The sequence below is a fragment of the Pelodiscus sinensis genome, chromosome 2 (assembly GCF_052426305.1).
Source record: "Pelodiscus sinensis isolate ZL-2025 chromosome 2, ASM5242630v1, whole genome shotgun sequence".
In the NCBI taxonomy this organism is placed as follows: Eukaryota; Metazoa; Chordata; order Testudines; family Trionychidae; genus Pelodiscus; species Pelodiscus sinensis.
The window spans coordinates 9,672,145-9,692,913 of NC_143053.1; the positions used below are offsets into that span (position 1 = coordinate 9,672,145).

At 44.6% G+C, this 20,769-nt stretch overlaps 1 protein-coding gene across 1 annotated transcript; it reads right to left on the bottom strand.

The window, feature by feature from the left end:
• Positions 1-9,235: 9,235 nt before the first annotated feature.
• On the bottom strand, positions 9,236-16,059 carry CHRAC1 (chromatin accessibility complex subunit 1). The gene is made up of 3 exons (XM_075920069.2): positions 15,863-16,059; positions 11,635-11,761; positions 9,236-10,518 (listed from the first exon to the last, which is right to left on the bottom strand). Exons 1-3 carry the CDS (start codon positions 15,998-16,000, stop codon positions 10,376-10,378), a joined length of 408 nt encoding a protein of 135 aa, XP_075776184.2. The 5' UTR covers positions 16,001-16,059; the 3' UTR covers positions 9,236-10,375.
• Between the last annotated feature and the right edge of the window lie 4,710 nt (positions 16,060-20,769).

The window sequence follows — 20,769 nt, forward strand, 5'->3', positions numbered from 1 at the left end:
ATTAAAAAAACAAGCATTTTTCAGCATTTTTTCCCATCCTTGTAGCATGGGGGTACTGATGTTCACTATCTAAAGTTCCAAGATGACAAGTGTGCTTTGTTATTTTAGTTTCTTGTGAGTTTTTATTTAAATACATGTTCATAAGGAGGAAGAGGCTTACTGGGATTTCAGTGACTGAGGGTAGCACTCAGACACCTTGCTCTGTATGGAATCTTACATTATATGTGACCTTCAAAATACAGTATCCACAATCCTCTAAGTAACCCTGAAGTAAATGATAAAAGAAGCATTGGTAGGTGTTTACCAGCATGCACAGAATATTTGGGGACAAAGTACCAGGAAGAAACTCTTTAAAATATAGATGAACCATTATAATCATCTTCTCTGTGAAACAGAGGCTATATAACTTCCCCATAATAACTCCAAAAGCAAATTTAAAAAAAAATCCAGTCTTGATTTTAAAAACTGCCAGTGATGGAGAACCTACCATAACCTTTGATAAATTGCTTCAGAGGGGTAGCCGAGTTAGTCTATAACTAGAAAAACTTAAAGAATTAATAGTCTAGTAGCATCGTAAAGACGAACAAAACATGTACACGGTATCATGAGCTTTCAGCACCCACGAAAGTGCATGAAACAATCTCGATGTTTTGTAGTCTTTAAGGTGCTTCTAGACTATTGGTTGTTTTTTAAGTTTTTCTTTGATAAATTATTCCAGTGGTTAATTACCCTCACTGTTAAAAATGTACACCTCTTGTTCCTAGTCTGAATGCGTCTAGCTTCAACGCACAGCAATTTGATAGTTACACCTTTCACTACCAGATAGAAGAGCCTATTATCAAATATGTGTACCCCATGTAGGTACTTATTAAGGAATGACTTGATTACAGTTTCTTTTCTTTAAGGTAAATGGATTTCCTATCCCTTCTAAATAGAGCTCCTTGTTGGGTTATCCTTTCTGCATTCTACACAATACTCATAAGTTTGTAGTTATGTGCAAACCAGTAATTCACAATCCAGTAAAACCTTACTGACCAGAAAGCAGAGGTTCAGCGTAGGTTGGCCTCTCTGAATTATGTTCTGACTGAATATTGTTGCATATCTGCCACTATACAGTTCCTGCAACTTATCTATCAGGTAAAGCTGCACACAGGAATTTCTGTGGACCACTCCATCTCCTCCTAGGCTTGATACAGACAGACTTTGTCTCCTGCCAAAGAAGCAACCGTGGTGCTTTGAGCTGAGAAGCCATCTGTAGTGCCTTACAGATTTGCCTTCACGTACAGTATCATTTATCTGACTTCAGCTTCCAGCCATTGTTCATTGTTCTGATTGTTGTTGTGTCAAGGGATATCCCAGTGGGCGCAGGCTGGAGTGGAGGCAAGGAAGGAGCAGAGTTGGGAATAGGGTTGCCCAGATACTTTCACAAAAAATCCCAAACATGGCGGGGAAAACCAGGAGACCAAACATGAGCCAAAAAAAAAAAAAAAGGCTTTAAATTCCCACTCGCCCTGCCAAACACGGCAGGGGGAAAATGTCCCTGCTGACCTTCTATACGAGAAAAACTGACAATTTACATGTCCAGTCTTTTCTGGGGGGTGTGGGCGGTTTTTTTTTAAACCGGACAGGGCCACGAAAACTGGACACCTGGCAACCCTAGTTGGGAAAAAGCAGGGTGGATACTTGGGGAGCGAGAGTTGTCCCAGGCCCCATGTCCTGCAACCCCTAGGGTCAGCCTTGTTCACACCCCATGGCTACGTCTAGACTGGCATGATTTTCCGGAAATGCCTTTTAAAGGAAAAGTTTTCTGTTAAAAGCATTTTCGGAAAAGCTCATCTAGATTGGCACGGACGCTTTTCCGCAAAAGCACTTTTTGCGGAAAAGCGTCCGTGGCCAATCTAGATGCGCTTTTGCGCAAAACAAATCTCAGCTGTCTATACTGGCCCTTCTGTGCAAAAGTTTTGCGCAAAAGGGACTTTTGCCTGAACGTGAGCAGCATACTATTTCCGCAAAAAAATACTGATTTCTTACAGTAGGAAGTCAGTGCTTTTGCAGAAATTCAAGTGGCCATTGTAGACAGCTGGCAAGTTTTTCCGGAAAAGCGGCTGATTTTCCGGAAAAACTGACCAGTCTAGACACAGCCCATCTGTATATTTATTATGAAGGTATGTGATCATATAATCAAAGATCACTTTTCCACGGGACTCATGCTTCATTAGTGCACGAGATGGTGCTACTTTGGAGATGAATCAGAGTTGTTCAGAAGGCCGTTGTCTGTAGAACTTTACCTTGTATGCAAAAGTTGGAAGATGTGTAGTTAAGGAAGGCAGTGGATTGCAGGAAGAGAAAAGATGGTTTCAGGGGTAAAGCAGTTGAATGCTGCACTGAAAAATCAGATTCTACCCTTTTTTCTGTCATAGACTTCCTGTGTGGTGCTGGCGAAATCACCTAATTCAAACTTGTGACGGGTGATCACTAACTGTGCATATCTTGTCTTCTGGATGTCTCACTTTAGACCTCGGGGGCTGATTTGGAGCAGCACTGAAAACACACAGCTGCAACTGAGGTCAATGGGAGGATGTGCTTTGGACATATAAAGCACAATATAATGCTAAGTATTCTGAAAAATCAATGGCTAGACTTCTAAAATTGAGCACTCAAAATTAGTGGATATTTTTTACCTTCATCTTTCTGTGCCTCTGTTCCCAGTCTGTAAAATTAGGATAATATACTGAAAGGAGTGGAACTGGGGGCTAGCCTTCTCCAAGAGGTGTGTGTGCCACCTGACACCCATGCAATGCATGTGGCCCACCCGAGCAATTTAAAAGAGCTGGGTGCAGAGTTCCCAGGTGCCACAATCACAGCAGTAGCCAGGGCACTCTGGCTCTTTTAAATCACCCAGGCCCCTGGGCAATTGCTCCTCCCTCCCCCACCAGCAGGCAGAGGTCAGAAGTCAAAAAGCACCATTAACTTTGACATGGCTATCTACCTGGGGAAACCACTTTACTTTTGCTGTTTAACAGTGGCTGCTTCCTGGATTTATCACACCTGAGGCTAGGAGAGCTGCTATGCTAGCTAGGCCTATAAGCAAGGTGGCAGGGTGGAGCTGTTCCTTGCTCCTGGAAGGGGCGGGGCTTCAGGCAGAAGGGGTGGGGCTTGGGCAGCCTGGACTGTGATGCCCCTCCCACTCTCCACAGAAAAGGTTCAGAAAAGAGCAAAAAAAATGATAAGGGGTTTGGAATGGGACTCATATGAAGAGAGATTAAAAAGACTCGGACGTTTCAGCTTAGAAAAGAAAAGATTAAGGGGGGATATGATAGAGGTCTATAAAATCATGACTGGTGTGGAAAAAGTGAATAAGCAAAACTTATTTACTTATTCCCACAATATAAGAACTAGGGCTCACCACATGAAATTAATAGTCAGCAGGTTTAAAACAAACAAAAGGAAGTTTTTCTTCACTCAGCGTACAGTCAATCTGTGGAACTCCTTGCCAGAGATTGTGGTAAAGGCTAGGACTTGAACAGGATTAAAAAAAGAGCTAGATAGATTCATGGAGATTAGGTCCATAGAATCATAGAATCATAGGACTGGAAGGGACCTCGAGAGGTCATCGAGTCCAGCCCCCCGCCCTCAAGGCAGGATCAAGCTCCGTCTACACCATCCCTGACAGATGTCTATCTAACCTGTTCTTAAATATCTCCAGAGAGGGAGATTCCACCACCTCCCTTGGCAATTTATTCCAATATTTGACCACCCTGACAGGAATTTTTTCCTAATGTCCAATCTAAACCTCCCCTGCTGCACTTTAAGCCCATTACTCCTTGTCCTGTCCTCAGAAACCAAGAGGAACAAAATTTTCTCCTTCCTCCTTGTGACACCCTTTTAGATATTTGAAAGCCGCTATCATGTCCCCCCTTAATCTTCTTTTTTCCAAACTAAACAAGCCCAGTTCATGAAGCCTGGCTTCATAGGTCATGTTCTCTAAACCTTTAATCATTCTTGTCGCTCTTCTCTGTACCCATCAGTGGCTATTAGCCAGGATGAGTAGGAATTGTTTCCCTAGCCTCTGTTTCACTGGAGATGGTTGACATGGGAAGGATCATGTGATGATTACCTGTTGTGTTCCCTCCCTCTGGGGCATCTGGTATTGGCCACTGTCGGCAGACAGGATACTGGGCTGGATGGACCATTGGTCTGACCCAGTATGGCTGTTCTTATGTTAAAAAAAGACACTTTATCTTTTGTTTTAGTTTTAGGGTTAATTGGAAACTATTCATTATCAGACTTAGAGATTGAAACTAATATTAGTCCTGTGTGAAATGGCTCATTTAATGACTGTTCCTAAGTCATTCTGGGGTCAGATTGAGAAAATGCATTGTAACCAGGGCTGGCCCAAGGATTTTTGGCGCCCCCCTCCCATTCAATATAGAGAAAAATGAGCAGTTGAGAATGAAATTAAATTTTATTTACTTGACATTCAACATCAACAATAAAAAATATAAATATTTTATTGATTTTGTCTACTTTTTATTAACCCTAACAATTATATTGTATAGGGTAACCAGTTTGAGCTGTACATAGTGTTTCTTGTCAGTGCTATAAACAGTTGCAGTTCAAATTCCAACTATCGTCCTTCCAAAGGAACTGACTTTTGGAGCTATGGAAATCATTATTCCTTGATACGGAAGGAGACTGGTTTTGAGTTATAACCCTTTTGCACTGGGTCATTGATTTGTGTAAACATTTAGAAATTTGCTTTTCATACTTTTGTTTTTGCGCATTGGACAATAAGGTAGGTGCTTGATGCAAAATTGTGAAGCTATTATGTGCTCAATCGGGGATGGTGGCCAGTCCAACAAGTCTCTCTTTCAGCATGAAAGAACAAAGGTATGTCTTTAGCTATTTTAAAGTTGAAAGGCTGTGTTCCTCACTAGCAACTGAAACTGCAAGAGTCAAGGGAATTCCAAGAGCAATGAAGATGTTAGGAAAGCTATCTGTGTTCAGAAATAAATATCATGACATCTTGCGGTATAAGATGTCTTGGAAGTTGTTGTGAAATAGCCTTCTGTTCACTGCATAAATCTATTTCATCAATAGCTTTTGAATGTCCATGTTGTAATGCCAGCTCTAGGTTCAATCAATGTTCTAATACCTATTTTGAAGTCTTAGTTTGCAAACTATGCACATCATTGAGGAAAATTGAATAAACCTTCTGTATTTTCTCAAATCATTCTTTAACTGACAGGACTGCAGTATCTAGGACTGAAAAGTAGAAGTTTACTTTGAATTTTTGTTTTGGATCCTGAACTGATTTGTCTTTTGCCTTATATGTGAACTGTTGCTTCTTTCTCCAAATACGTGCTGGTTTTGGTTCAAAATCAGTTGGTAGATCAAATTCCTCAGCAACCTCACTTTTTCAAATGCTTCATCACTCCTGCATTCTGCCTCAAAGTTTTTTGTCTGATGCAGCTGTTATATAGCAGAATGTATGTTAAAGTCCTTTGCCTGAAGTGTCATATTGGTACGCTGCATCTAGACTGGCAAGTTTTTCCGCAAAAGCGGCCGCTTTTGTGGAAAAACTAGCCAGCTGTCTACACTGGCCACTTGAATTTGCGCAAGAACACTGACGATCTAATGTAAGATTGTCAGTGTTCTTGCGCAAATACTATGCTGCTTCCGCTCGGGAAAAAGCCCTTTTGCACAAATGCTTTTGCGCAAGAGGGCCAGTGTAGACAGGTAAAAACCGTTTTGTGCAAGAAGCCCTGATGGCAAAAATGGCGATTGGGGCTTTCTTGCGCAAAACCGCGTCTAGATTGGCACGGACACTTTTCCGTTAAAAGCATTTGCGAAAAATCATGCCAGTCTAGACGTAGCCGTAATGTTCATCTCAAACAAGATACCACAAAAATGAGTGAAACTACAAATTGTAACTTGCAAAGACCATTTGCAAGAGCTTCTGTTTCTGGATGCACCATATTGCCAGATGATCCCATTAGGGTAGTACAGTATCATCCGAAATTTCAATGAGTGCATTATAGATATTTCCAAGAGGTTTCAAGGCATCAGTTTGAGACTCCCATCTTGTTTTACAATCTTGTTACTCTTACCAATTTTTTCAGGACCAACACAATACAAATTCTTCATGGCACAGTGTCTTCAGGATCACAGCTCTTAACATGGCAAAACAATTGTTGCAGGTGGCTGATCAGCTTGTAATTCACTTGGGCTACATCTACAGTGCTGAGTTTTTGCGCAAAAACTCATGGAGCATCCACACTACAAGCGTGTTTTTGAGCAAGAAAAAGGACAGTAGTTTGTCAGAAAACAGAGCTTTTTTTGTGCAAGAGTTATTCCTCTTTCTACAAGGAATAAGCCTTTTTGCACCAGAGTTCTTGTGCAAAAAGGCATGTGTGGACAGACAACAGGGATTTCTTGCGCAAGAAACCCCTATTGGAAAAAGCAAGATCTCTTCTGCAAAAAGTTCTTGTGCATGTAGCCTGAGTCACATCCAAAGGCACTGACTCAACTGTGTGACTGGCCAAAATTGGGCTACTGAGAATGAACTGCCAAACTCCACACCCCCAGGGAGCAAACCCAGATGGTGTTCTTGTGAAGCTATGCCATGACACATTTTAACTGTATTTACATGCATAGCCATACTCCACAATGTAAAATAAATAACTTCTGACATGACAATAATGCACTGTTTGTCATGTACAATATTTGATACTTTTGTTTATAAGAGATAACACATTGATGTATATTTTATATAGAAAAAAATCACTTCTAATTTGCCCCGCCCCCCCCTTAAAGCCTGGTACAGTAGGCGACCACCTAGTTCAAGTATAAGCCCTATATTATCAGGCTGGCCTTGTAACTGGTACTTTTGATTTTTTTAGCATTATAATAGACTCTGCATCTGAACTTTGGTTTAATGCAAAGAGCAAAGCTGACCTATTTGTGCACTAAGTGATGTTGATTTAAATCTTTAACTAGGAATGGAAATGAAGGTTACTTATTGTTAACTGAGGTTATTCAGGATGGGACTCTGCATATTCACGCTCTGGGGCTATGCACTGACTATGCAACGCTCTACTGGTACTGCCTATTGAAGTATTCACATGCGCTTCCCCACCCCTCGCTTCAACATTTGAGTATGAAAGGGGGAGTCAATAAAAAGCCGCATAGTACTAGTTGCTGCTCTATTTCTTTCCAGCACTAATGCAGAGCCATGAATAGTTAGGGCTCTGCAGAAAAGGGGAAGGATCAGCCAGGAGTGTGAATATGCAGAGTCTATCTCCAATTATAAGTAGATAACCTTTGTTTCTTTATCTTGCATCCTGGACACTTAATCATCAATATGTACTGGAAAAAAAAAGATGGTGGTTGGGAACCGCTGTTTTGAACATCCAAAGGCACATTCCATCACTGTGCTGCACTTGCTCAGACGACTGTTGAACCACTCCTTACTGCTGTCTAAGTAGCCACTGTACAGCTGCATGAGCCATGAGAGCAAGTAGGATGCATCTCCTATGTTCACTATAGGCATTTCAATATCATCAATGGTTATTTTGTGATCTGGAAAGAAAGTCCATGATTACAGTTCTCTCAACAGACCTATGTTCCTAAAGATGAATGTGCCACGCACCTTTCCTGACCATCCTATGTCGATGTTGGTGAAATGCCCCATGATCTGTTAGCACTTGCTAGATCATCAAGAAGTGCCCCTCACCATTTATGTACTTTTTCGCAAGGTGGGCCTGTGCCAAGATAGGGATATGAATGCTATCACCCCAGTGCAGTTGGGGAATCCCAATGAGCCAAATCCATCTACTATGTCCTGCGTGTTGCCCAGAATCAATACACTTAGCAGAAATTAATAGCCCTGCACGCTTGGCTCTCAGTCACATCTGCTCCCACACTGATGTCCCCTACTCCAGATTAATTCCTCATAAACCAGCATTGCATGGTGCCACAGCGCAATTGCCACTTTATTCTCCACAAGCAGGGTAGGTCTTATTTTCGTATTGTTGCACTTTGGGGTTGGGGGAAGCTCTGCACTAAGTTCCTGGAAAGTGGCCTTCTCTATGCACAAGTTCTGAAGCCATTGTTTGTCACCCCATAGTTACAGAATGATGTACTCCCACAAGTCAGTGCTGTTTTCCAGGACCCAAAATGGCACTCTGCTGTGCTCAGCTGCCACACAGCTTCCAACACTAAACAGGATTTTTAATGGCTTGCTGCAGGGTTGCTTGAAAGACATTTTATAATCCAGCTCCTGGTTTGGCTCTAGAAATACAGCAGGATAAGATGAGCGGGGTTTGTATTGTTTACAGCAAAACTGAACAGTTGGCCGGGGGTTCCATATTTCCTGGGCCATGGCAGATGCACAGCTAAGACAGGCTTTGAAAAAAAGATGTGGAAAAACATGAGTTGGCCTTTGATATCAGGAAAAGGCTGGAGGGCGGAAGCTACCTCATGGGCTTCTTCCCATTACACACTGTGACAATGTTTCTTGAGTTTCCCATTACACACTGTGACAATGTTTCTTTCATACATGCACTGTCAGAAGTTTTAACTATAGAGTGTAGAAATGTGTATTTGTAACATTGATCTGTTGTAATTAACAACAGATCTTACAAAATATTTTTTGAAGGACAGAAGTTTTTTTCATTCCTTCTTTATTCCTCCAAACTGCTGCTGAGCCTGCCTCTTTTATTTGGATAGCATACATGTGCTTGCTCCCCTCCAGCTCTCTCCCCCATTGTTATTCTTTCATCTCTCCCCATAGGGTTGTTACCAATGGGGATCCACTTTTCTGCAAAGAGTTGGAACAGGCCTGACTAGGCTTTTTCCTGAATAAAGATCTAAACCAGGGCTGGGGAACTTTTTTTTTGTTAGGGTGCACTGAGCCACAGAAAAGTCCATTGGGGGCTGCACGTGCACACACACACACAAACCCCCAAACCCTCACTGACATGGATCACAACTGAGAGAGGAAGACACTCCCCGTATTCCCTTCATACACCAGAGCCTGCGGGGGTCCCAGCCTAGTAGATTTTGTGTGTTCGAGCTCTGTAGGGATTAGCAAGGGGGCTGGAGTGCTAGCATAGGTTCCCCACTGCAAGGGGGAGCCCTGAACCTTGAGGGTCTGAGGTTCCCCCTAGCTTGTGTAAATTGAAGAGACATCACTTCCAACACACTACAATTAAGAGATACTGGAAAGCAACTATACAGGCACATGTTACAGTTAATTTTAATGCACAGACACTGTAACCAACAGTTTCAATTTTCCTTGAACATACTAAAGTCACCCTTGGGTTTAGGGATCTTTCACACTTACCTTTCTAGAGTGTGGCAGATCACCACTCATCCCCTATTTACTAGCCACATTTATAAATACATAGTGAGTAAGTTGGGCCCAACAGTTAACATTGTACAAAGTACAAGAATGCTTTCACGGGTCTCTGCATTAATTTCCACTTTTAAAAGACATTTATTGTAAAAAATGTAATACACCGGCTATTTTCCATTTTTACAGTAGTAAAAAATATGCCAATTCTACCACTCAAATGGTAAAAAAAGTTCTTTTTCTTGCCATACAACATATAGCAATCTATATTTAATAAACCTCACAGGTAGAGCACTATTGGCAGTAAACTACAAAAGTAGAATCCTCTGAGTGACAAAATATCTAGATATACATATTTACATAATTAGTTAATACTTCTAAACAATACAACTGCAGAGTGATACCACGGATTATAACTGGTCTATGCCTGCATCCTGTTCTCTTGCAAACTTGGTGATTTAAAACTGTATTACAATGGTAGCCATATTACAGTTTCTGTGGGGTTGATGCAGTGGGAGCGTTCAAACAGGATGCTAGGCAATAGGTGGAGGTGATCTCAGAATTGTAGATGAAGTATGTGCAACCCCCGTCACTCATTAAGCAGAACTATTAGCTACAAGAAGAGTCCCACCTAGCCAAAGCCTTTGGAATTGATGCATGAGGGTTGCTTACAAGGCTCTATTTGGATGATGATTGTCTGAAGAAGTTACTTTAAAATAGTTTGAGCTGATTCTGTCTAAAGATCTGTATGTACAGTTCCCCTGGTTTTCCATATTAAAGGAAAGAATTCCTTCCTTCAAGGGGACTGTAATATCTAATTGTTTCAATTTAAAGTAAACAAGACAGCAACTCTCAAACAGATAGGTAAACCTAGCAGGTGGATTCCCAACCGTCACAAGCCTTCCCAGCTCCCAAAACTCAACAATGTGGATTAGCTTGGGAAAAACAAAAACAGAGAGCTAAACCAATACTTTATACTGAAGGAAAGAGACTAACTATAAAGCTAGTTGTTTGATACTATTAAGATTCATCATCTTCCTCCTCACTCTCTTCCTCTTTGTCATCATCATCTTCATCTTCTTCGTCTTCCACTTTTCCATCCCTCTTCTCTCTTTCAAGCATTTTCAGGTATTTGCTAGCAAGGATCTTCTTTGGTAAGATATCTGAAAGGCACAATTCCTTCTTTTGTAATATTTTCAGTTACAACAAAGATTTAGAATAATTTATTACTGTACCATCTAGATCGCTGCAACAAATTGCATCCAATGAACTGTGAGGCTATTTTTTCAGGCTTGGGTATAATCAGGTTTCTTCTAATCTAACTGGTATCATTGGAAAAAGAATGTAGCCACTGTGATATTAGAAGTGTATTGTGATAGAGATATTGTCCCATTAAAGTATTAGTAACCCATATGAGGGAATTTGTTTGATTCTGATACAGATATAGTAATTTCTTAGGTTTTACTCTCTGAAGCTGCTTTGCTTTTCACTTGAGGGGGACCAGTTTACCTTAATTCAGTATGCACCGTTCAAGATTGTACTTCTTACAAGCTATTTCCCTGCACTCAATGTAGGCTGCCTATTCAAGATAAAGATATCATGGCAAGGAGACAGAGTAGTAAAGAAATATTGCTAGAAGGTGACACAAATGGGACTGATGCACTAGTAAAATCTTATGAACTAGAAGGTCTTACTACTCAGAATGAGAAATTTATTTGAAGAGGGTAAGCATTATGCCCAATCAATTAAAATGATTTAAGAGAGCGTGGCATAAACAAATGTGAGAAACGATATTTGAGAATTTAAAATTAACATATATAGTTTTGGGCACATATGAAGTTATTAAAGGGAATCTTGTCTATAGGTTAAAACAGAAGATGGAGTTACATACTTCCTTGGTATTCCTCTCTCAAACTGACTTTAAAGTCACTTTAATCACTCTGTACCTGTGTTTTCTGAGTTGTAAAATTGAGATACTGTTCACTACTCAGGGATACTGTTAAAAGGTGCTAGAAAGACAGCAACTTGAATGTTAAGTATGACTGTTGTAATAATTGGAGGTGCAATGATTCTGTCCCATGGCTTTGTGCATTTTTACATCAATGAAAAAAGCAGCCTATTCATTAATGCAGAATGTCTGTCAATTATTTGGACCATGAACTGTTAACAGTCAAAAAGAGACTTTACAGTAATAGCTTTGCAATGACAACTACTGCTATGCAGGAGCTGTTCCTTATTTTCAGTCGCACATACTGATTTGCCACAATTGCTATACGTACCAGCAAGGAACTGAAACGTTTCAGATTCCTCTGCTGTGTGGGATAGATCACTATAGGTTAGGGATCTCTTCTCTTTCCCGCGGCCATGTTTGTAGGAGTAAGTGGCTAAATACTGGACAAAGAGCTCCTGAAAAAAAAAGAAAAGAAACCTGTCAAATTCTTAATTCCTGTGTACAGCTGGCTGCAAAGTTTCAAGCCCTTATTTAAGGCCCAATCCGGGCATTAGTTGCATGCAGCCACTGCCCTGCACTTACAGAGTCCCACTAATTTTGATGTAGCTGTGTAAGCAGACAAAGGTGTACATCTGTGAGTAGCCAATTGCAGAACTGGGGCCTTAGACTAACAACGTGTGTCACTCACTCAAGTCTGTCATCCCTGCTGCAGACACTAATGGGATAGATGATATCAAGAAAATATTTCTGGGTGTAATTAAATAATGCAAAAATGCTTGCTAGTTTCCACTACTTAAGTGATAAAAGACTCCTTCCCTATTAAAAGAAATAATGAAAGAGACCGTCAGGTTACATTTAGTACAAATTAAGTCCATCACTCACCAAGGGGCAACTTCCACTGAATGTCACAGAGCTTTATATCAGGGCATGTCCACACTATAAAACTTAAGTCAAGTCAACTTAAGCCACTGCAGTGATTGCTAGGGTGGTTCACATAATCACTCAGGCTACGTCTACATTGGCAAGATTTTGTGCAAATACTTTTAACACAAGAGTTTTTGCGTTAAAGTATTTGCGCAAGAGAGTGTCTACACTGGCATGTGCTTTTGCACAAGAGATGTGCTTTTGCGCAAGAGCATCCGTGCCAGTGTAGACGCTCTCTTGAGCAAGAAAGCTCTGATGGCCATTTTAGCCATCAGGCTTTCTTGCACAAGAAATTCATGTTGCCTGTCTACACTGGCCTCTTGCACAAGAACAGTTGCGCAAGAGGGCTTATTCCTGAGCGGGAGCATCATAGTTCTTGCGCAAGAAGCACTGATTTCACACATCAGAACTTGTGTTCTTGCGCAAGAACTCCCCGCCAGTGTAGATAGGCAGCATGTTTTTGCGCAAAAGCACCCGCTTTTGTGCAAAAACATGCCAATGTAGACACAGTCTCACTGTCCTTCTGACAGTGGTGTATATCTCCACCAGGAGCACTTCCATCAACATAAGAGGGACAGGGTAGGAGGCTGAGAGCCAGCGATCTTAGCTCTGCACATAGCTGTAGTTGGGATGCCCTCCCACTTCAGCTCCACCCTGGAAACGGGGCAGCTACACTGGGCTTCTTGGCTCCTTGGCTCCTTGACAGAAACAGGGCAGCCACCCTAAGCTCGGGGATCAGAGCTCCCTGCCAGGCACAGCTATGCTTCCAGCAGGAAGCCAACTTTCTTGTCAATTTCATGGCTGCACCAGAACCCTGAAGTTGACAAGAATGACAGCCAATACATGCAAGGAACAATGTCTACAGGAATACTTTGTCACCCTAACTACACAGACAAATGTCTTATGCTTCTTATAGAGGAGGATAGAATCATAGAATCATAGAATAATAGGACTGGAAGGGACCTCAAGAGGTCATCCAGTCCAGCCCCCCGCCCTCAAGGCAGGACCAAGCTCCACCTACACCATCCCTGACTATCTATCCCTGATGTCTATCTAACCTGTTCTTAAATATCTCAAGGAGTTATGATGTGAGTGTAATAGGGCACTTCTACAGTAAAGGCATTACTGTATAGACTGAAATAATTAGATTGACATAGAATCATAGAATCATAGGACTGGAAGGGACCTCGAGAGGTCATCGAGTCCAACCCCCCGCCCTCAAGGCAGGACCAAGCTCTGTCTAGACCATCCCTGACAGATGTCTATCTAACCTGTTCTTAAATATCTCCAGAGAGGGAGATTCCACCACCTCCCTTGGCAATTTATTCCAATATTTGACCACCCTGACAGTTAGGAATTTTTTCCTAATGTCCAATCTAAACCTCCCCTGCTGCACTTTGAGCCCATTACTCCTTGTCCTGTCCTCAGAAACCAAGAGGAACAAATTTTCTCCTTCCTCCTTGTGACACCCTTTTAGATATTTGAAAACCGCTATCATGTCCCCCCTTAATCTTCTTTTTTCCAAACTAAACAAGCCCAGTTCATGAAGCCTGGCTTCATAGGTCATGTTCTCTAAACCTTTAATCATTCTTGTCGCTCTTCTCTGGACCCTTTCCAATTTCTCCACATCTTTCTTGAAATGTGGCGCCCAGAACTGGACACAGTACTCCAGCTGAGGACTAACTAGTACAGAGTAGAGCGGCAGAATGACTTCACGAGTTTTGCTTACAACACACCTGTTGATACAACCTAGAATCATATTTGCTTTTTTTGCAACAGCATCACACTGTTGACTCATATTCAACTTGTGGTCCACTATGACCCCTAGATCCCTTTCCGCCATGCTCCTTCCTAGACAGTCGCTTCCCATCTTGTATGTATGGAACTGATTGTTCCTTCCTAAGTGGAGCACTTTGCATTTCTCTTTATTAAACCTCATCCTGTTTACCTCTGACCATTTCTCTAACTTGCTAAGGTCATTTTGAATTATGTCCCTATCCTCCAAAGAAGTCGCAACCCCACCCAGTTTGGTATCATCTGCAAACTTAATAAGCGTACTCTCTATCCCAATATCTACATCATTGATGAAGATATTGAACAGTACGGGTCCCAAAACAGACCCTTGAGGAACTCCACTTGTTATCCCTTTCCAGCAGGATTTAGAACCGTTAACAACAACTCTCTGACTCTAAATTGGCTTACCTAACATTTTAGTGTAGACCAGGTTTAGCAGAAGCGAAAAGTGTAATGCTGTATTCCATGGCTACACCCAGGAACATATATGATCAACTAGATCATGCACTGGTCTTACTAGAATGTCTCAATTATCTGATGAATTTTGATAACTGAAACCTTGTCAATATTCAGATAATAATATTGTGGTACAGGATCTTGCAGTTCAGTTACTAAAAAGGTAATCCCCTACGTGCAGCTTCTACACGTGCTGCTTTCCCTGGCAGCATGCATAGGAGGTGCACAATGATTTTCAACTAAATGCCTGTGCCTAGTCAGGTTTATTTTGCTGAAAAGGGGATCCAAAAAGCACTTCTAAAATTGCATGTAATTTCCCCCTTTGGAGATGCTTGTGGAAGTCTAGGTCAAGACACAAAAATCTGAGGAACTCAGAAAAGGAGCTGGCTGGCATTCTAACACCAGCGCATTTGTGATTCCTCATAAGAACGGCCATACTGGGTCAGACCCAAAGTCCATCTAGCCCAGTATCCTGCGGTCAATAGCAGGTGCCCAAAAAGGAAGGAACAAAACAGATGAGCCACGCCCTGTCACCCATTCCAGCTCCCAACAAACAGAGGATACAGACACCATTCCTATCCATCCTGGCCAATAACCCTTGATGGACCTAACCTCCATGAATGTCCTGAGCTTTTGTTTGAACCCTCACGAACAGGGAGAGCAGACAGGCCTCAGACTTTGATCTACGGATACTCTATGCTTCATGGAAGCAGGAGGGGCAATGATCATAGAATCATAGAGCTGGAAGAGACCTCAGAAGGTCAGCAAGTCCAGCCCCCTGCTCTAGGCAGGACCAATCCCAACTAAATCAACCCGGCCAGGGCTTTGTCAATCCAAGACTTAAACACCTCTAGGGATGGAGACTCCACTACTTCCCTAGGGAACCCACTCCAGTGCCTCACCACCCTCCTAGTGAAATAGTTTTTCCTAATATCCAACCTGGACCTCTCCCACCACAGCTTGAGCCCATTGCTCCTTGTTCTGCCATCTGTCACTACTGAGAACAGCCTCTCTCCATCCTCTTTGGAACCCCCCTTCAGGAAGTTGAAGGCTGCTATTAAACCCCCCCCCCCCCCCCCAATCCCTGGCACGATTTTTGCCACGCGCCAGGCTGCAACCCAACACATCTAGTGAGTCAGGACAACCTCCCCTTCCCTGAGGAAACGGATTGAGCGATTTCACTGGCACCCCCCCCCCCCCGCTTTCAGCCCCCTCCCCCCAGGGGCTGGAAACAGATGCTGCCAAAGGCTTCTCCAAAGCAGGTCGCGCCCCGCACGAGCGTGCCTGGTGCCAGCGACCAAAGAGCACGAGTCCCACTCGGGCCTGGCCCCAGCCCCGCCGAGCTCCTCGCCCGGCCCCGCCAGGAGATCCGAGCCCGGTACCGTGGCCTTGGCGGTGAGGAACAGCGCGTCCTGGTTGATGCTGGACACCTCCGGCGAGCTCTTCATGATCACCCGGATCCGGGAGAGGGGCAGCGACACCAGACGGTTGTCTCCGCCGCTCAGCCTCGCCGCCGCCATTTTCCGCGCCGCTCCAGCGCCCCGGCCTCAACCGTCGTTCCAAGCGCCAGGCCGGGAAGCACAGCCCTGCGGGAGTGGTAGTTTTCTGCTCGTGCGCTCTTGCGCGCGGGGGGCAGGCGGAGGACTACACCTCCCAGGATGCACCTCTCCCTCGCTGGAGTCATCCAGCCTGCTCTCCTAGGGGAAGGGCTACAATTGATGCATCAGCCCCGCCCCTTCTTGGAGGCTCCCTTGAGAGGCTCCGCGGGAGGAGCGTAGGAAGCTGCTCCCTGTAGCAGTTGCTGATAGGGGATGGGCTGTGGGGAACGGCTGTGGTGGAAGACCGCTAGCTGAGGGAGCAAATCCCTGTGGCTAGCCCTTGCTCACTGTTGGGTTCCTGAAACTGCTCTGTGTAGAAATGTGAGGGTTTCCATCTTTGAACTTTCAAAAAAGTGTATCAGTATCTGCCAACTCACCTTGTATTCATGTGTTGGCAGATACAGATACACTCCCTCTCCAGTGATAGAAATGTAGCCGTGTTAGTCTGGGGTAGTTGAAGCAAAATGCAGGACAATGTAGCACTTTAAAGACTAACAAGATGGTTTATTAGATGATGAGCTTTCGTGGGCCAGACCCACTTCCTCAGATCAAATGAAGTGGGTCTGGCCCACGAAAGCTCATCATCTAATAAACCATCTTGTTAGTCTTTAAAGTGCTACATTGTCCTGCATTTTGCTTCAACTCCCTCTCCAGGTGTGCTCTTTTTTGAAAGTTCAAATACGGAAACCCTAGAAATATGCCACCTATAGGAGTTACTGGATTGTAGGAAACTGCTATTGTACAAGTATCGGAGGGGTAGCCGTGTTAGTCTGAATCTGCAAAAGCGGCAAGGAGTCCTATGGCACCTTATATAGACTACTAAACTGAAGTGTTGGAGCATAAGCTTTCGTGGGCAAAGACCCACTTCGTCAGATGCATGTAGCCATGCATGTAGACGTGCATCTGATGAAGTGGGTCTTTGCCCATGAAAGCTTATGCTCCAACACTTCAGTTAGTCTATAAGGTGCCACAGGACTCCTCGTTGCTATTGTACAAAAATCTACCACCTGATGTAGCAAATTCCTACAAATAACTGTCTTCCGCACTCACGGCAGCACCAAGTACCATCTGTTCCAGGGGTCAGCAACCTTTCTGAAGTGGCATGCCAAGATTTAACCCTCCTGCCCTGGGCTGCTTTCCTGCCCCCCACCCCGGGAGGGGCTCTCTCCACCGCACACCCACTTGGTCTCCTGCCCTGGGCTCTGCTCCAGCTTTTCCTGTGGGAAGGGGAGGCGGGGGAGCAGCATGTGTGTACTTTCCCAGAAGCTGGATGTGGTGTGGAGTCTTGGGACTTCCCCCTCTACATAGGAAGCTGGTGTGAGCTCCAATCTTGCTGGGGCACAATGCTGTATAATCAGCACAGGTTGGAGTCAGGGTGGCTGGGGTGGGGGGTCAGGGAAATGGGCAAGGCAGGGGTTGGATGGGTGACCCCAGGGTGTCCAGCCCTGCCGGGGGTTGGGGTCCCATGAGGGTCCAGTCCATGGCACCATCACCTTCCTGCCAGGGACCCAGGTGCTACAGGCCAACACAGCTTTGGGACCGGAGACCCCTACGCGTTTTCCTCGCTGCCTAAGCCGCCCCCGCCACCCAGCCCCAGAGCCGCAGCCTGGGCAGCATTCACCCTCTAGAGAGGTGCTGGTGGCTGGGCATGACTTCAGCGCCATCTTTAGCCTGTCTGCCAGGGGCACCACAAGGCAGAAAAGGAGGCGAGCAGAGCGGGGAGAGCTGGGGCTGCAGGGCTGGGGCTGTGCAAAAGGTTGAGAGCAGCGGGCTGGAGGAGGTGGGGTCAGGACTCCCAGGCAATGGCAGCAGAGGGGCTGGAAGGCAGTTCCACACACACGCCCCTCCAAAGCAGGAAAACAGTGCCCCAAAGCGAGCCTGCGGCTGCTGTACCCCAACCTCACTCCAACCTACCCCAGGCAGCCAGATCGGGGCGCCCCTCTCTCCCATGTGGCCTAGCTGCCCTCGGAGCAGCTCTGGCCCCTGGAGCAGCCCCGCTCCATCACGTGGCCCAGACACTCCCAGAGCAGCTCCAGCCCCTGGAGCAGCCCCGCTTCTCCATGCAGACTGGCTGTCCCTGGAGCAGCCCTGCTCTGCCTTGCAGCCCTGGCCCTGGCTACTGGAGGAGCAGCTGCTGCAGCCCTGATCCCAGTCCTGCCCCCAATTGCCGGAGGAGTAGCTGCCGCAGCCATGTGGCCCAAGTCCAGGCGCTGGCCCCCGGAGGAACTTGCCCAGCTGAGCCTAGGTGTGCCGCCACCACCACCACCAGTGGCTCACCTGCTTTCACCAGCTCTGCAATAAGTTGGGTGGGCAGAGGAGGGGGACAGTACTGGCCAGTTGTGCACATCCCAATCTGCAGCCTCCTTGCTTGCCCCCCCCCCCCCCAGAACTGGTGTTGCGGTTGTGCACCAGCCACGAGGCACCAGCAGCAGCGCGGGGCTGAGCTCCCTCTGCACATGCCACTCAAAATCAACTCACATGCCACTTATGGCATGCGTGCTGTCCGTTGCCAACCCCTGATCTATTCTATACCATCCCTGACAGGTGTTTGTCTAACTTCTTAAAAATGGCCAAAGATGGAGAGTCCATCATCTGCCAAGTCAATTTTTTTCTAGTGGATAACCAACCTGAGCGTTAGGAAGGTTTTCCTGACATCCAACCTAAACCTCCCTTGCTGCAATTTAAGGCCATTGCTTTTTGTCAAGCCCCAGTGGTAAAGAACAATTTTTCTCCTTTCTCATTATAACTATCTTTTAGGTACTTGAAAATTATTATCATGTACCCTCAGACTTCTTTTTACAGACTAAACAAACCCAATTTTTAAAATCTTCCATCATAGGTCATTTTTTCCTAGATCATTAACCATTGTCATTGCTCTTCTCTGGCCCTCACGGCTCCCATTGGCTCTGGTTTGCTGTTTCTAGTCAGGAGGAGCCGCGGGAAGTGGCATGGCCCGGGCTGCTGCTTTCCTGTAACTCCCCTTGGTTGTAAATGGCAAACCAGAGCCAATGGCAGCTGTGAGGCTCTATGGCTACAGACCCTTTAGATAAACAAAGTGGGCCCATTGTGAACTTTGAGAATTACTGATCTAAATCATTGATGAACAGTTGCACCAGACCCAGGCTTGATCTCTGTGTGACCTCACTCATTATGCTTTTCCAGCAATGACTGTGAACCACTGATGGGGAATGAATTTGCAACCAGTTATGCATGCACCTTATAATAGCTCCATGTAGGTAGCATTTCCCTAATTTGTTTACAAGACGGTCAAAGTATCAAAAGTTTTACTAAAGACAAGATATACCACATCTATCACTTCCCCCCGAGCCACAAGATTTCTTATCCTGTAAGAGAAATCCATCAGGTTGGTTTGATATAAATTGTTCTTGACAAATCCATGCTTACTGTTACTTATCACCTTATTTTCTTCTAGATGTTTGCAAACTGATTGCTTAATTATTTGTTCCTGTAACTTCCCAGGTACAAAAATTAAGATAGTTGGTCTGTAATATAAATCCTCTGGCTCATCTTTACCCTACAGACGTCAAAATAGCTGCCTGAACATGCCCTTTCATCTCCAATGAGATATTGCTCCAGGAGCTTGCTGGAATCTATGCTCCCTTTGATCAGAAACCTTCCTCAGTCAAGGTAACAACAGGTAATCCTCACGTGATCCCTCCCCGTCACCCATTTCCAGACAAACTCCAGACATGGTCAGTTCATGTGAGCATGCGCAGTATACTCTAAGTAGCAAATTCCTACAGAGAGTAGTTTTGGGTGCTCAGGGGCTAGTTAACCAGAACCAGCATTTATCCTGGAGCTTGTAACATCATTGTGGCATAAGAGGTACAGGTGGCGTCGCCTCTAAGGATGTTAGATATTGTGTAATGGAATAGTCATGTAACGGCATGAAATATTAGTGATTGCACAACTATTTGATAGTCACTGGGGGCGGGTTGGCAGCCAGTGTGCTCTCTGCCCCACTTTCTGTCCCAGGGAGCTCCCTGTCACCTCGCGCTTCTGCTTCTGTATCAGAGGCAGCACTGCAGGGTGGCAGGCAGAGCTGGTCCACCAGGGGAGCCATTTTAAAAACCAGCTCCCCATGCAAACTTGCTGCCTGCTGCCCCATGCTGTTGCCTCTGAGGTTATGTCTACACGGTGGGTTTTTTGCAGAAGAGGAAATGCAAATGGAGTGCTCATTTGCATATCTTGCACTCTCATTTGCATATATTCTTCCAATCATTTTTGCGGAAGAGGTTTTTGCAATAAAAAGCCCTGTATAGACAGGGCCATTTGTTGGAAAAAAAACCTTTTGTGCAAGATCCCTTATTCCTCAAAAAATGATATTTACAGGCTTTTGCGCAAAGGGTTTCTTCCTGACAAATGGCCCCATCTACATAGGGCTTTTTATTGTAAAAAACCTCTTCTCATATAATATCTGGAGAGATGTTGTCTCATAGAGCTGGAAGGGACCTTGAGAAGTCATGTCCCCTGCCTTCACAGTAGGACCAAGTACCATCCCTGACAGATTTATCCCAGACCCCTAAATGGCCCCTGCAAGGTTTGAACTTACAACTTCCAGGTTAGCAAGCCAATGCTCAAACCACTGAGCTCTCCTTCCTCTTCTGCCCAACCTGCCACAAAAAGGATCAGAAGAATATATGCAAATGAGAGAGCAAGATATGCAAATG